General features: G+C 44.6%; 1 protein-coding gene across 1 annotated transcript in view; it reads right to left on the bottom strand.

The window, feature by feature from the left end:
• Window positions 1–7816: 7816 nt before the first annotated feature.
• Window positions 7817–14788, bottom strand: part of SLC6A8 (solute carrier family 6 member 8) — a 42647-nt gene continuing 35675 nt past the window's right edge. Inside the window, exons 11-13 of the mRNA XM_066616351.1 lie at window positions 12619–12719; window positions 9654–9824; window positions 7817–8200 (exon numbers count right to left, since the gene is read on the bottom strand). Of these exons, the coding sequence (XP_066472448.1) occupies window positions 8057–8200; window positions 9654–9824; window positions 12619–12719 (416 nt within the window). The 3' untranslated portion in view covers window positions 7817–8056. The remainder of the gene's footprint in view (window positions 8201–9653; window positions 9825–12618; window positions 12720–14788) is intronic.

The following is a 14788-nucleotide window of genomic DNA, read 5'->3' as shown; positions in this document are numbered from 1 at the left end:
GTCCTGAGGCTACTAAAAGTTCAAACCATTTAGCCCAAGTGGTGGGTCACCCGCTGAACAGAGTCTTCTTGACTATAGTGACTGTGCAGCCCCAGCTGGATGGAACCTTCTTCATTTACACTGTAAATGAAGCTAGATGGAACCTTCTTGTTTATAGTGTCCTTGTACTTTCATTGACCTCCTTCCACCTGCTGGCACTTAGAAACTTCAGCTCTTTTTCACAAAATGGAGTCCAACCATGATCTAGTCTTCTTTGTCTCCTTATACTACCCCTCCTGTTTCCCTCTAGAGATTCCCATAATCCAGTAGGTACTTATGCCTTTGTCACATACTTTTTGTGGCAGTGGGGCTTTTGATTCCAGGCCAATGCACCATGCTATTCAGCAATGCTTTTGCATCTACCTGTTCTCTCCCTTTAAAGGGGATGGTGGTGTTCTTTGTGGTGCTAGCTGTCCTGGCTGTGGCACTGCACAAAGAGACTTGTTGCTTCCTTAAGGCAAAAGTTCTGGAACTCATGTCTCCCTGGAAGTCACTGTCCTAATCCGATGCCTGTTTAACTTGAGTTGAACATCCTGTGGAAAAGGTGCTCTGGGCCTGCTTGATGGCATTCTGCATATAGCTGGACTGAGACCCCTTCTGTACCATTCCAGGGTAAGGTTTCCAAGTCTCCTAAGGCTCCAGTGTAAAATGTAAAAAAAACACAAACCTCTACGTCCATAGTAGAGGTGGGTGAAAAGTTTTATTTTTTCATGGATTTTAATTACTTCCAAAGTTAGAAGTAAAGAAAGCAGTGTTATGTGTTTTTATTCCAAGGGTGCATTTTTTAAAATTATAATTACTTTAAAAGTGTACTAGTTAGGTGATATAGTGTCAGCAGCTGCAGCACCGTGTATGTGGAGATGTTGGAGAATTGTTTTTGCTTTTTTTGTTTGCAGACTTGGGGTGCATTTTTTTTTTTTACAAAAATGAGAAGTGAAGAAAGTTGTGTTATGTTACCATTGAAAAACCCACCTCTACTCCTAAGTGATCACCAGCTCATGATTATCTTTTCCATGTGATTTTAGCATAAAGATTTCTTCTAGCTGTATTGGAAGCTGCATTGCCTGTATCCCACCCCACTACAGCAACCAATGACCCAAACTACTTATGTTTTCCATATGATGCAGAATGTCTTTTACTACACCCCCATATGTAGTACTTCCACTGGGCTGTGATTTAGTTCAGGTCTGCAGCACAGAGGCAGAAGGTATTTAGCCCTTTCTCAGCACTTGCTTTGGTGCTGAAAATCACATCTCAACTAACCCTTAAAGTGTCTTTGCAGAAAGAAATCTTGCTCTACTCAAGCAGTAGAACTTGAGCTAATAGAATGGGCTGTATCACTGCAGCCTACTGGTGATGGAGGGTGCCATTTTAATGCTCCCCTGAGAGTAAAAATAAACCATGGGAAGGAGGATTGCCTTCCCCTTTGCTTCAGGCCTGTCCTCCTGAAGTCTTGGGAGGCAGTTAATCTTCAGGTCAAAACCTGAAGTCTGATAATGCTATTACTTGATCACCTGTCACCCTCACACCTTCCAATCATATTCTGTGTCCTAGACATAATCTGTTCCTTCTCTCACATGCATCTTCTTTGCTACTAGCTACTACGCAATGCCTTGTCCAAACAAGTTTCATTTTTTTAAAATCAGTGTATGAAACCTGAGGCTTTATGTATTTGCAGCTGTTACAGTGATTTGTAGTACAGAATTTTGATTGGCTTGGCATGCTGTATGCACGTACATACATACATGCAAAATTTCTGTTCATAAGTCACAAAGCATTTGGTGGATTATGAACAAAATTCTGCCAGCCAGCCAGCCACCCTCCCTCAATAAACAAAGGCACATTCAGCTAGAAAGTCAGGGAGGCTCTTTTTATTGCTGTGTTTCATGACAAAGTTAGTACACACACACAAAATCACAAACCATATATAACCTGCACTGGGCAGGACTTGAGGGGTAAAGGAGAAGGTTTGAGACAACACTGGCATTGAGACAACACTGATGAGTTTAAAGCTGCAACCCTGGAAGACTGCATTTGGATGCTCCCACAAACTCTAGTGATGCAGGCATGAATGAGTTGCATATGAGAAGATGGAGTTGCTCTCCCAGTTTTCCACAGCAGAAATTGGCCCTGAGCAGGTGATGAGATAGCCAATAGGCTCTTGTCCTTCATTCTGAAGGCAAGTGGCAGGCAGAGACTAGGCGCTTTCACAGGACTGGGGCTGTTTTAATGGCAGCAGCACAGTTTGGAAAATTCCTAGCCATCCAACACTTCAGACCAAAACCATCTGGAAAATCACTCCGACAGTTCTTTTGAAAATGGAAGACAGCAGAACTGATTAGAATTATCAGGTTTATAGAACATGGCTGTTAGTTGATACAGGAAATTAATGCATGTTAGTAACACATTTCATTTCAACTGCACTTTCTAAAGTATGTTGACATTTCTCCCCCCCCCCTTCCTGAGTCATTCAATAATTGACCATACTGGATTCTTGACCTTAACCTTAATTCTGACCACCAAATTAATAAAGAAACTAAGAACCCAATCCTTCCCAGCGTCAATGCAGCCAAAATGCAGTCCCAGGGTAAGGGAACAAATGTTCCCATCCCATGAGAAGGCCTTTGTAACCGCCTTTCCAACTCAGGAGGTAGTGCACACCCTGTTGGCAAGGCTGCACCAGTGCTGGAAACTTGGATAGGATTGGACCTGTGAGGGGTAAAAATCTATGGTCAGTTAGGGATGTAAGGAGAGTGGGCTTTAGTTTTTAGATCAAAAGCAACAACAAAAACCATTGAGATTGTTGGCACAGCCCAGCAAATTCTTTTCTGTTCATAAGATGAGCAAAGCAGTAAAATTTATTGTTTCTTAGGGAGAGGTGAGATTGGCTTTGGCCAAGAGAGAGCGAATGACAGGAAATCTCTGGCCTCCTTTTGGCAATCTATGCCATTGACTAATGGATTTTAAAATCTGGCTGAATTTCAGAACATCAATCAGGAGTCCTCAAGCTTCTATTTGTTTGATCAAAGGGGTTTTGTTTTCAGTGTATGGTGCAGGGGCTATGTCATGATGCAAACAGGATAAAAGGGATAAGAGATGAGGAAGGACAAACACAATTGTTAAAGGGGTGTGAGGCAAATTCTATGCGACTCCTGGGCCAGATGAGCAGCTCATCCTAACCAAAAGTCAGAGTATAAATGCTAATCATATACAAACCTAAGTTGCATTGCTCATTCAGTTAAGAACTGGCCCTCCCCTCCATGCCCCTTCCAGCTGTGGACATAAACAGGCTGGAGGATGACTAGGGCACTACAGCATTGTAGTGTGGTTGCCTTTATCCACTCTCTAATTGGGCCAAGCCAAACTGAGAATGAGCACTCCCTCCAGTGGATGTGACTCTTCACCATGCTACCCTAGAAGCTTAGGGTCCAATCTTATCCAACTTTGCAGCACCGATGCAGCGATGCCAGTGGGGTATGCACAGCAGTCATGGAGGCCTTCTCAAGGTAAGGGAATGTTTGCTTACCTTACTTTAGGGCTGCATTGCAGCTGCTTAAATGCTGGAAAGTTGTATAGGATTGAGCACTTTGTGACATCAACAGCAATGTAATGACTCAGGAAGGGCAAGGCCCCAAGGGGATGGAGGAGTATGTAAAGGTAACACCCAAAGCAATTCCAGGCAAAAGCCTTTAACACCTAATGGGGTCAGGGGCAGATCCGGCAGGGGCCATGGTTGTGTACCCCGAACTGTCACACCAATGGGGAAGGGTGACCTCAGGGATGGGGAGCAAAGTTGAGCTCCAGGGGAACGCCCACTGGGTGAGGTGTTGGCGGCAAGATTGTGCCTGGCTGGGAGCCCAGGTCTACCTGCCTGGAAGAGGTGGCTCCAGAGAACAGTCATCATGGGAGCCCAGGTCTACCCACCCAGCAAACCTCAGCCATGGAGGACAAAGTACAACTGGGAGCTCTGGTCTAACTGCTTGGTTGACCTGGGCTCTGGAATTTAGGTAGTTCTCATGCCCTTCCAAATACAAATACTGGATCTGCCCCTGAATGGGGCTGAGCTACTAAACATTCAACAGATGCTTCTGAACAAAAGAACTAACCAGTGCACTGGTGAGATTTTTATAAAAATTGAAATTATTCCCTTTAAAAGCCAAACCAAACAAATCTGGATTACAACTAGTTCTGCACCAAAACCTGGTTTCATCTCAAAGGCTGTCTCCCAGGCAGAGGCCCTTTGTAAATTAATGTTGTGACTTAATGACTTGTTCTTTACTGGTTCCATCCAGTGACCTTCAAAACCATCTCTGTTTTGTACCAGTCAACAGTACACAAAGTCCCATAATTACTACAGGGAGAGGGAGATGCTATTTTCATTTGGAGAGGTGGGCTTAGTTTGCCAAAAAAAATTTCACCAGATTTGTACACATTAATCTCTGTACCCCAGTTGTAAAAACTTTACAAGTTGTGAATAAATGTCTAATGTCTTGAATTTTCTTGTTTTTAAAATAACTAAAACTGTTTAAACACCTCCGTACCCTAAAATGTTTGTGTGCATGTAAATTCTTTAAAAATACTGAACAGCTAATTTTGTAAGAGAATACTAAATCGGTGTGCATGTGCCTGTGCCCAAAAAGCCAGAAAAAAAATATTGAAAAGCTGCCTCTTATATTGAAGCAGAATCTGAGCAGACACAAGTAAAGTTAGATTCTAGAAGGTTTATTTTTAAGGTCAGGAATGGGCCTGGAAGCTTTAATTTTAGTTGTTGTGGACATACTTGAATCACTGGGCCTGAGCATAAAGAGCACTCACGTCTTCTAGCTCTAATGTTTATTGTAATGGGTAATGATAAAGAACCTATTTTAGACAGGCTTTCATCCTAAATGAGCCACAGATTTTAGCTTGCAATTCAATCATCTCTAAAAGGCACCTATACTGAAATTTTGGTAATATTCAAACATATTTAAATTGAATCTATCATTCAAAAGGCAGGTGATTAATCAACTAAGAATTCTTTAATCAGTAGCCAGCCTTAAAAACAAAACAAATACCCAATACATATGGCAGAGGAGAAGGGCCCAAACTGTTTGCCCATTTGACCTTTGCTGGTGCTAAATGTTGTTGCATTAAGAATTCAGACATGACAAACCTCCAATGCAGGAAATAGTTTGCAACTTGTATACAGAATGCCATGCTCAGTGCAATCACCAGGTTGCTGGGGCCCTTAGGACAAAGCCTGGAACTGGACACTCCTGCTGAGCACCAGATGGCACACTGGACATCATGGCTACCAATCAGTCCTGCGGGTTCACATGTCAACCTAGCTAGTGAGCCCTTGGCCAGTGCTCCATCTGGCCTATCCCTGACACCATCCCTGGACATACTTGACAATTGCACATGGGTATATTTGCTGTAGATAGAGAAAAATGTAACTCATTTGTGATGGTCTGCTTGTAGGCTGCATAGCACTTCTGCCTTTAAAGCAAGCATTAAGTTGGGCAAAGCCCCGCTGGGTTGGCTCAGGGGTCAATTCAGCCCAATGTTCCTTCCTCCATTGTTTGTCCTCAGCCTCTGGTACAAACCAGAGGAATGCAACATCTGAACATGGAGGCTCCTTTAGCTTTCTGTGCAAGAATTTTGTTATGCTTGAAGTTGTTCTGATTAGTACCTATTCTGTGAAGTGTCAGTTGATATACAAAAAGTTTAAAAAGCAGATATCAGAAGACAGTACAGTATTCATTGTGGACTGCACAAGCTATGTGCAGCATAGGATGGAACAAGTCATATAATTATTGGTTAGGGTGGGCATCGTTTATCCCACCGCCACGAGCATTCCTCCTGTCCGCTTTCCACCACCATAGCCATATGCTGACATGATCCACCACTAACATGATTGCCCTCCCTTGTCCCTTCCCTCCCAACCCTCACAATTTTTAATTACCCTAGTCTCCTGTATCATTTGGCTTGCTATGTTATTTAATCTTTCACATATATATATATATATATAATTTATGAAACAAATATAGACTATTTCCCTTTCTTATAAGTGCTTCCTTTAAAAATATATAAGTGGGAAGCTTTCCACACAGTTCAAGTTCTGTTTGTTTAAGATATATTGGGGTGCGTGTGTACCAATCATGCTCTCTCACTTAGAAAATGTGCAAATTAAAAGCCCAGCAAAGGATTTTTTTGTGGGGGTGGGGGAAGAGTTGAGTGTAAGGATACTTGACGTACAGACAAGTTACTTTAGTTAGGTTGGTGATGTTGGGTGTCATACTGAGCAGAGAAATGCGGAACATCTGGATTCTCTTTCTAGCGCCCTTGAGGTATAATTCTAAAATGGTTCCCCCCCCCCAACAAGTTCAGGGTACAATTTGTGCAAACAGCAGGTAACACACAATGTATTACCAACACCTTCACAAACTGGTGATTTAAAACATATTTAAAATGAATCTATTAATACCATGAAACTCTGGGCTGTTTCCTGCAAAGCATTCTTATAACTAAAGCTGTAACATGGGACAGATTTATAGCAGCGTCCACTTGAAAGTGTGGCTCCAAGAAGTCTGAGCATAGCTTTGCAAACCTGGTTTGACACAAGAGTAGCTACAGGTACAATATAAAATAATTCTGTCCCAGATTATAATCTTCAGCAAGGAAATGTCTTTGCAGCTCCTTTCCAAAATCTGTCAGTGTGGGAAGCATCTTCCAAACCTGATGTACACTGAGACAATTAGCTGCAACCAACAATGGCTGTTAACAGCTGTTTCTCTTAAACAGGGATACCTCTTTGCTGCCCTACATTGGAGTGAGAGGAGCAAGGCTAAAGCAGGGGCTGCTTCAGCAACCCCAACCATTCCTCACAGAAAGGCAGTGAAGTTGGATGCATTAAAACAACATATACCATCTCAACATAAGACCGAGGAGGTGGGAGCTGTTCCAGACATTCCGAAGGAACAGTGGATATGACTGCCCAGTCACCACTGTTGGTAGAACATACTGTCCAGGTTTCCAGCCCCTTTTTACTCCTTCCTGCTTTTTCCACCTGTAAGATACTTCTTCCCTCACAATGCTGGAGACAAAACCCAGGCATTCCTCCTCTACTTAGACCCCAGAGAGTTGGGGATAGAATTCTAGGATTTCTGGATTACCAAACTCTAGACCAGGGGTGCGCAAACCCCGGCCCGGGGGCCATCTGTAGCCCTCGGGGACTCCCAATCCAGCCCACGGGGAGCCCCTAGTCTCCAATGAGCCTCTGGCCCTCCTGAGACTTGCTGGAGCCTGGGCTGGCCCAACGCAACTGCTCTGAGTGTGAGCGCAGTTGTTCAACCTCTTGTGTAAGCTGTGGACTGAGGGTTCCCTCCACTGCTTGCTGTTTCATGTCTATGATGCAGCAGCAGCTTTGCACAAGGCCTTTTATAGTCTTGAGCTATTGCAAGACCTTCATTCATTCATTCAAGTTCCACCTAGAATATATACATTTATGTAAATTTATGTAAATCTATTCAAATTTGAAATGTAAATTAATTCTTTTTTTCCCCCGGTCCCCAACACAGTGTGAGAGAGAAGATGTGGCCTTCCCACCAAAAAGTATGATCACCCCTGCTCTAGACCACTGGGTGAAAGGAAATTCACCCTCCCAAGTGTTTGGTGTAATTATATATAATGCATCTATAGAAATTTAAAATATTTTGTTTTTAAAAAATAACTTTTCTTTTAAAAAATGTAAATCTAAGGCTCTCTTTTTCTCCCCTTCCCTCCCACCACCCTTTAGAATTCCCACCCTCCACTCAGAGATCTGAGGGCTGGTTGTTCTTTCCCTCAGCCAGGCTTCATTCTGGTACCTCAGGAGAGAAGGTGGAAAGTAGATTTAGAACCAGTAATACCTTTTCCCAACATGTAGGGAGCACTGCCCCCAACTCAACACATGGCAGGTGAATTGGCAACCAAGAGTCAAGTGGCACCAAAAAAAAAAAGTGCCTCTTGTCATTGGGATACAGTAGGTGAGCACTGGTCACATGACACTCTCCAAGATGACAACTTTGGCGCTCCCATCAGAAACAGGGGTCAGGCTGGTCAGAGCACCAATCTCTGATTCAGGCACCTTGTATTCCAGATGGTGCAATCCCCAGATTGGCTGGGTGAGATGATGCCAACGCTGCAGGGAGAGAGAAACAAGCGTACCAGTGGAGAGCTGCATAAATTCAATGAATGTACAATGTTGTGCATGATACCTTTTCTGTGTCCATAACGCCTTCACTCTCTCACAGTCCCCCCCCACTCACATGCGCATGCTACTCATACATGCTAGCTTGTATCAATATCTCACACACAACATTTGCAAAATTTCAATAGTGCTGTCTATGCCCTTCATTAATGAACCCCTTCCTTTCTGCCAATGGAAGGAATGTTTCTCCCAGCCCTAGAAGCAGTGTGCTGATAGGTCTTTTAAACCTCAGAGGACTTGAAATGTTCATAAACATTCCAAAACACATCAGCAGCCTCGCCAGAAGCAAGAGAAGACTAATTTCAATCACCAATGCAGCCCCCTGAGGTAAGGAAAAGCTCCCTTACCTTGAGGAAGCCCCCAAGCTGCCCTTCCCCACATCCTGCATGATGCAGCACATAATCCATTGGCATTGGTGCTGGAAAGTTGAATTGGATTGGGCCTTTAGTCTGATATCTTATTTGGCTCTCTACAACCATGGTGAATTCCCTGAAATCTGACTCTGACTTCAAACAGATATATAGATATCTCAAAAAGAAGCCAGGTTGGTGGTGATGGGGTGCTCCCCAAGCTAATACCTTGTATATTTACATTATACACACCTAAAAACTAGTCTGGCCCAATAGTGTTAAAGTACAACAGAAGCATTTTAAAAGAATTGGGCCAAGTCCATCCAACTTTCCAGTACTGATGCACTGAAGCCAACAGGCTGCATCCTGAGGTGGGGGTGCAGTCATGGAGGCTTCTGCAAGGTAAGGGAATAAATGTTCTCTTACACCTCAGGGCTGCACTGGTGGTGGGAAGTTGAATATGACAGAAGGGCAAGGGCTGCATGTGCTGAGCAAGTGCATCCACTTCTCTAAACAAAACAAGTACAGGCATGTCCAGAGGGTCCTGACAAACACTCAGATCAATCAGCAGTAATATGTGAAGCAGTACACACTGCAGTGCATGGTCACAACTGCTGAATGCCCCAGGAAGGGCACCTGGAAATGGGAAGGGAAAAGAAAAGGGGGGCTTGCTAGTGGCCTCTGAAGACTGATGATGAAGGCACAAACTATGCCTTCATGTAGGGACAACAGGGCCCTCCTAATTCACTGCTCAGCAGTGACAGTCCTTTCTGCTGCCTTGCTTGACTGCTGCTGAACTTGCGACAGACAGGAACTGCAAGGCTCCATGCCACAGATTGGCTTCAGCACGTCATGGACAGAGATGCTTCAGCTACGTGGTCCGTCCTTGGGTCAGAATGACTGCCAGACTAGTGCAGATGCAAAATCTGCTTCCTTCTATGATATCACGGAGGCGATGTGGAAAGTAACCCCTGGATGTTCTTCAAGACTCACATCCCTAACCCTGAGAACCCTGAATATCAAAGAAGCCTCACCTCAGCCAGTGTTCCCTTGGCACGAATGAATTTGTACAGGGCAGTAAGAGGGACACATAACATGGAGGATAGTGCAAAGCCCCAGCCGATGGCTTCTCCCCACCAGGGGTAAATATAGCTGTTGTTGTAGATCAATGGCTTGTAGTAGGCGATGTTGAAAAGAAAGACGCCCTGGAAATTGGGAGGGATGAATCAGAAATCATGAAGCTATAGGCTTTTTTCCAGCTTCTGTCCCTGGAAGATACAGGTTTCCTTGCTCCCACCTCCACCCTTTAAGCAGTGGCATCACTAGGGCTTGCGTCACCCAGTGCGAGAGGCCAACATATCACCTTTCATATCACATGATCTCCTCCCATGTAGTGCGCAGGACAACAACCCGGGTGGTAGGTGTGGTGATGTACCATCACTCCACCCGTGCTGGTTTTTGGCCATTCCTTTTGAAAGAATAGAGATATTTTAAAGCAGTTTGTTTCATTGCATTATGCTGAAAATTAGACATCGAATGGAATATCACATGATGGTACTATTCCTACAAAGGGTGATTTTGGTCACTAATGGTGTCAAACCCCCCCCCCCCAGGTTATCACCTTAACAACACCTTATTGGTTCCATGCTGTGTTATAACAACAACTCATTGACTCTTCAAACACTCAGTCTAATTGGTCTGTTTTAAATTAAGGAAACGTACTTTTTAGTTACAGAAGACAGTTGCATTTTGTGGGGTTTTCTGGTTTTTTGGCCATAACTTTCAATAGAATGGAGATATTTCACTCTGGTTATTTTTAATGCATTCCCCTGCAAATTAGGCATCGAATTGTATATAACATGATGGTATTATTTCTACAAACTGCGATTTTAGCAATTTTGGTCACTAGTTGTTTGACTCCCCCATGCACGTCACCTGGTGCGGGCCACACCGCGCGCATCCCCCTAGTGACGCCACTGCCTTTTAGTTTAACACACATAAGACCACACCCTTGGAGGCTAACATTATTCACATACTTCTATTTCATTTCTGTGTACACTAAAAAAAAAACCACTTACTTTTCCCAACATCCCTCTTGAACCTTTCAGCCATGTTTTGAAGGCATTCTTGCTAGGGAGCATTAAAGCAACTCCCTAGACACTTCACAGGATATGGATGCTACAATCAGGGATCACACAGATCTGCAGTGCCCACAGTGTGGCTGCTAGTGGCTCTAAGGAGCAACTTGAATGGTGCCTAGCATGTGTGTAGAAGGCTGCTGCTGCTGATATAGGAGGGTCTTTTTGCCTGCATAAAGCAGAGCAGCAGTAGAGTGTGGAAACTAGGAGGAGCATTCCAATTGCTCCCTAGAGGACACACACCAGAATTCTGCTTTCTTGTGAGATTTGAGTATGCAGACCTGCATTTCTCAAATGTGGGAGGCAAAGTGTAGGTCAAACTGTGAACAGATAAAGGCCAAGAGCAAATTGCTCAAGGCTACAACTGAGCTGAAACTTGAACCCAGACCCAAGAACATCTCCATATATAGAGGCTGACTGTAAGCTTAGAAGTCTGTCAAAGTTTCCACCTAACCCCTGTGGATCTTTGGCCTGTCCAGATCACCACTCTAGGGACTCTACAGGCTTCGTAAGGATGGTGCAACTTGGCAATAGAACAGAGTCATATGCATGCAACAGCATATTGCATCACCAACAAGGTTGCCAGGTCTTCAGGTTTGACCTGAAGTTTCAGAGTTCTAGCCTCAGGGCCTCCAGGTGGAAGGGTACAATCTCAGGGTGAGGGGCCAGAATCACAGGGACGAGGCTATTTTCTAATTGGTGAGAACTTTTGCTATTATTAGTTCTGCCCACCTGTTCATCAGACTCCAAAGTGCTGGGGGGAGGGGCAAGAAATGAACAAAGTAGGTTTTGAGGGAAGACATGCAATCTGTGAGGAAAAATGTGGGGCCACTTGCCCTCACTCAGCAGCTGCAGGAGTGCTGGTCTTGGCCTGGGACATGCAGTTTGTCCCCCACCTGCCTTCTGGTGCTGCTCTGTGTACTCTCACTGTCATTGGTGCTGAGGGTTCAGGGATCAGCACAGCCAGGTAGGCCCCTTGATAGACTAACCCTTTATGCCATCCTGAGCTGCAGCTATGGCTGCTCACTAGTGCTGCCAATGACAGCACTAGGTAAAATCAGGGGAGGAAGAGGTGAGAGCAGGAAAGTTTGCCCAGGGACAGTACTATCATGAGATATGTTCAGCTATCTCAGATTTTGGCCCTATTGAGGGCAACAGACAGACCTGATCCATCAAAAAACCAACTAAAGACATTCTGGTGCCTGAAGCAGAAAATCCAAAATTGCATCTTCCCGCTCACTGAGAACACAGTCCCCAGGAAGTTCTCCTGCACTAACCTGTCTGTCACAAACAAAAGCTATGAAAGAGCATGGCAATATCTGCACTTTTCAATGGAAGGTCTGGAGGAAAACATTCTGGGAAACTGTACCCTGTGTTGATGAAGAAGGTGTTTAATGTGTCATTTTGGATTTGATGCCAAAGGCATCAACTGATTCATTCTAGGATTGCCTACCTTTGCACTCCAATAGCACCACATATGCATACAACATCCTGCCCTCTTTCTCAAGTACCATTTGCCTACCTTGGTTCTGAGCTATAGCTGTCCCCTTTTTTACATTCCTGCTACCAGCTTGATATAAAGAAACATTATCAGGCAAAGTTTTCGCCATCACTTATCTCTGTGATAGGGAAAACTTCATCTAATAAATCCGCATATGTAGTTGGTTACTATCAAAAGCACATCAGCAGGGTCAATAAAAGGAGCTGGTAACCCAATAGGTTACTGAGCTAGCACTGAATCAATAGAGGTGGGACACAACAGCTACAGCTTTTCCTGGTTATGCAGAAAGAACTAAACTTGTTGAAGGCCAGCACTCCTCGCAGGAAAAAAATAAGAGTTGTGTTAGAGTAAGAGCATTACCAGGCAAACGAGAGGGGTCAGAAACATCCAGCACCACTTCATCCATGGGAAAGGGCGGTAGCCAATCATGCAGGCAATGTCATCCATGAAACGGTCAGCACCTGAGAAAAGAGATAAGCACTGAGAGAATGAGCAAAAGCCAGAAACACCTCCTCACTCTCACTCCCAAACTCCAATCCCATCATGCATTCTCAATAGCTCTTGACCCACCCGCTCTCTACCCCAGTTGCTGCATGGACAACTTTCAAGGTCATGACCCTGCTTGGGCTTGCACAGCCAAAGAGGAAGGGAAAACAGAGATGCCTTTGACTAGGAATAGTGAAGAACAAAACATCAAGTTCAACCTTTGCCCACATTTATTGCTTACATGGAGAAGGATAGCAGTCTATCTTCCTTCTTCACAAGCTAGTTCTCTATGTGCGTGAATTTTTCCCCTTATGTGGTAGCTTTCAACTATGCTGCCTGTAGTAGTCAGTCCTGGAACAACATTACCACATTGCTTCCTTTTTCAGTAGACCAGCCCTTAAAGAGGAGCTAATTTGTGTTAAGTAACCTTGAACATGTGCCTGCAGACTTGCTGATGCTGCACAGTCCAGGTCTTTCCTGCTTGCTGTCTTAATTCAAGGTGGTAATTCCTGACCCCATTCAAATTATGCAGTTGCAGGGTATCATCAAAAGGCACTCTTGGGTATGAGGCTTCCAGCTGCTTTAAGCCTCTACTGTGCATGTGTGGAACAAAATACTAAGAGGCTTTTGTAATGCAAATGAGCATTCAAACTAATTTAGGGTTTTTAACACGCACTTTACAAAACAATTAAAAGCAAGAACCAAGTTAAGGACTCAGGTGTGAAAACATGCTAAAACAGAGTTCAGTTCTAGATGCTAGGGCTCAACTCCAAAACATGAAGGCAATACATAGACAATGGTATATATACAATGGCCTGCTAAAGGAGGCCAATCTCCCAAGACCTGCTACTCGTTCTCCACAGGATACAGGATACAATGGTCCCTAGCAGGCCAGATAATTATCTTAAGGCAGCCGTTTTCAAACTCAGGGAGAGTTTGAACTGCAGAAAGTCTTAGTGGGGGCTGGTCTGCAGAAGTGTGATTGCACTACTTTCACTTTTAGAAGTCTGGGGAGCCCTGCAGACACACAGGGCTCCCCGCACTCCAGGACGACTGCTGCAAGGACTGGTGAGTGCATCCCAGTCCCTGCAGCCCCCTGAGCGACGCAATCCTTTGGATTGTGTCACTGCCTCCTCCCTGCCCCACCCCTTAAGGGGGCAGAGGCCAGGGCCTTCAGGCTGGGGCATTGCGACGCCCCAGTTTGAAAATCACTGTCTTAAGGTGAATGGTAGACAGAGGTTTACATGGAGTAGGGACATTCTTGCTGGGCTAGAAACCAGTCTAAGGATCTCTGAAGACTTCAGGACCAATCCTATCCAAATTTCCAGCACTGATGCACTATGCTATGGGAGCATGCGCAGCATCCTATGTTGGTAGGGCAGTCACGGAAGCGTCCTCGGAGCTGCATTGTGGCTGCACTGGTGCTGGAAAGTTGGGTAGGATTGGGCCCTTAGTTTCCAATGCTAGGATTGCGGATTTAGCCCAAACTATCTATGATGGCAGAAGACCTGGGTCTTTCTATGTAAATTTGCCCCATTCCCAAGAAAGATGGGGCAAGTGTGATTGTAAGCACCAGAGGTGCACAAGCAAGGAGTGCTGACCCTTCCTCTGTTCATCGCTCATATCCTCTGCAGTCTGTCCCCAGGCTGGTTGCTTTCCAGGAACTGATACTGGAAGGAAGCATGACAGGGAGAACAGCATCTACAGGGAGGTGCTATGGAGGAAGGAAATAATATCCACAACAACAGGTGTCTACCAACCCCATTTGGCATTTTACACTGTGCCTCCAGGCTGTCATTTTACAACTGAATTGGGGAAACCCATGTTTAAAGATATGAAGCTTCTGCCACCACCACGTGTAGCTTGGGCCTTGGCTGCACTATCTTTCTGTTTACATGCAGACAGCCTCAGTATACCTCTGCACATGTATAGAATATTTCTGCCCTATCCTTCCATACCAGGTAATCACAGACCAGCTCCTGAACAGCTGAAGTTATTGGACAGAGGATGCAGTCACTAGGGAGATACCAACTGAGCTTCCTTT

This window comes from Tiliqua scincoides, chromosome 2 (genome assembly GCF_035046505.1).
Source record: "Tiliqua scincoides isolate rTilSci1 chromosome 2, rTilSci1.hap2, whole genome shotgun sequence".
Taxonomy (NCBI): domain Eukaryota; kingdom Metazoa; phylum Chordata; class Lepidosauria; order Squamata; family Scincidae; genus Tiliqua; species Tiliqua scincoides.
Note: the sequence above shows the minus strand (reverse complement) of the source record. Positions and strands in the feature narration are given on the sequence as shown.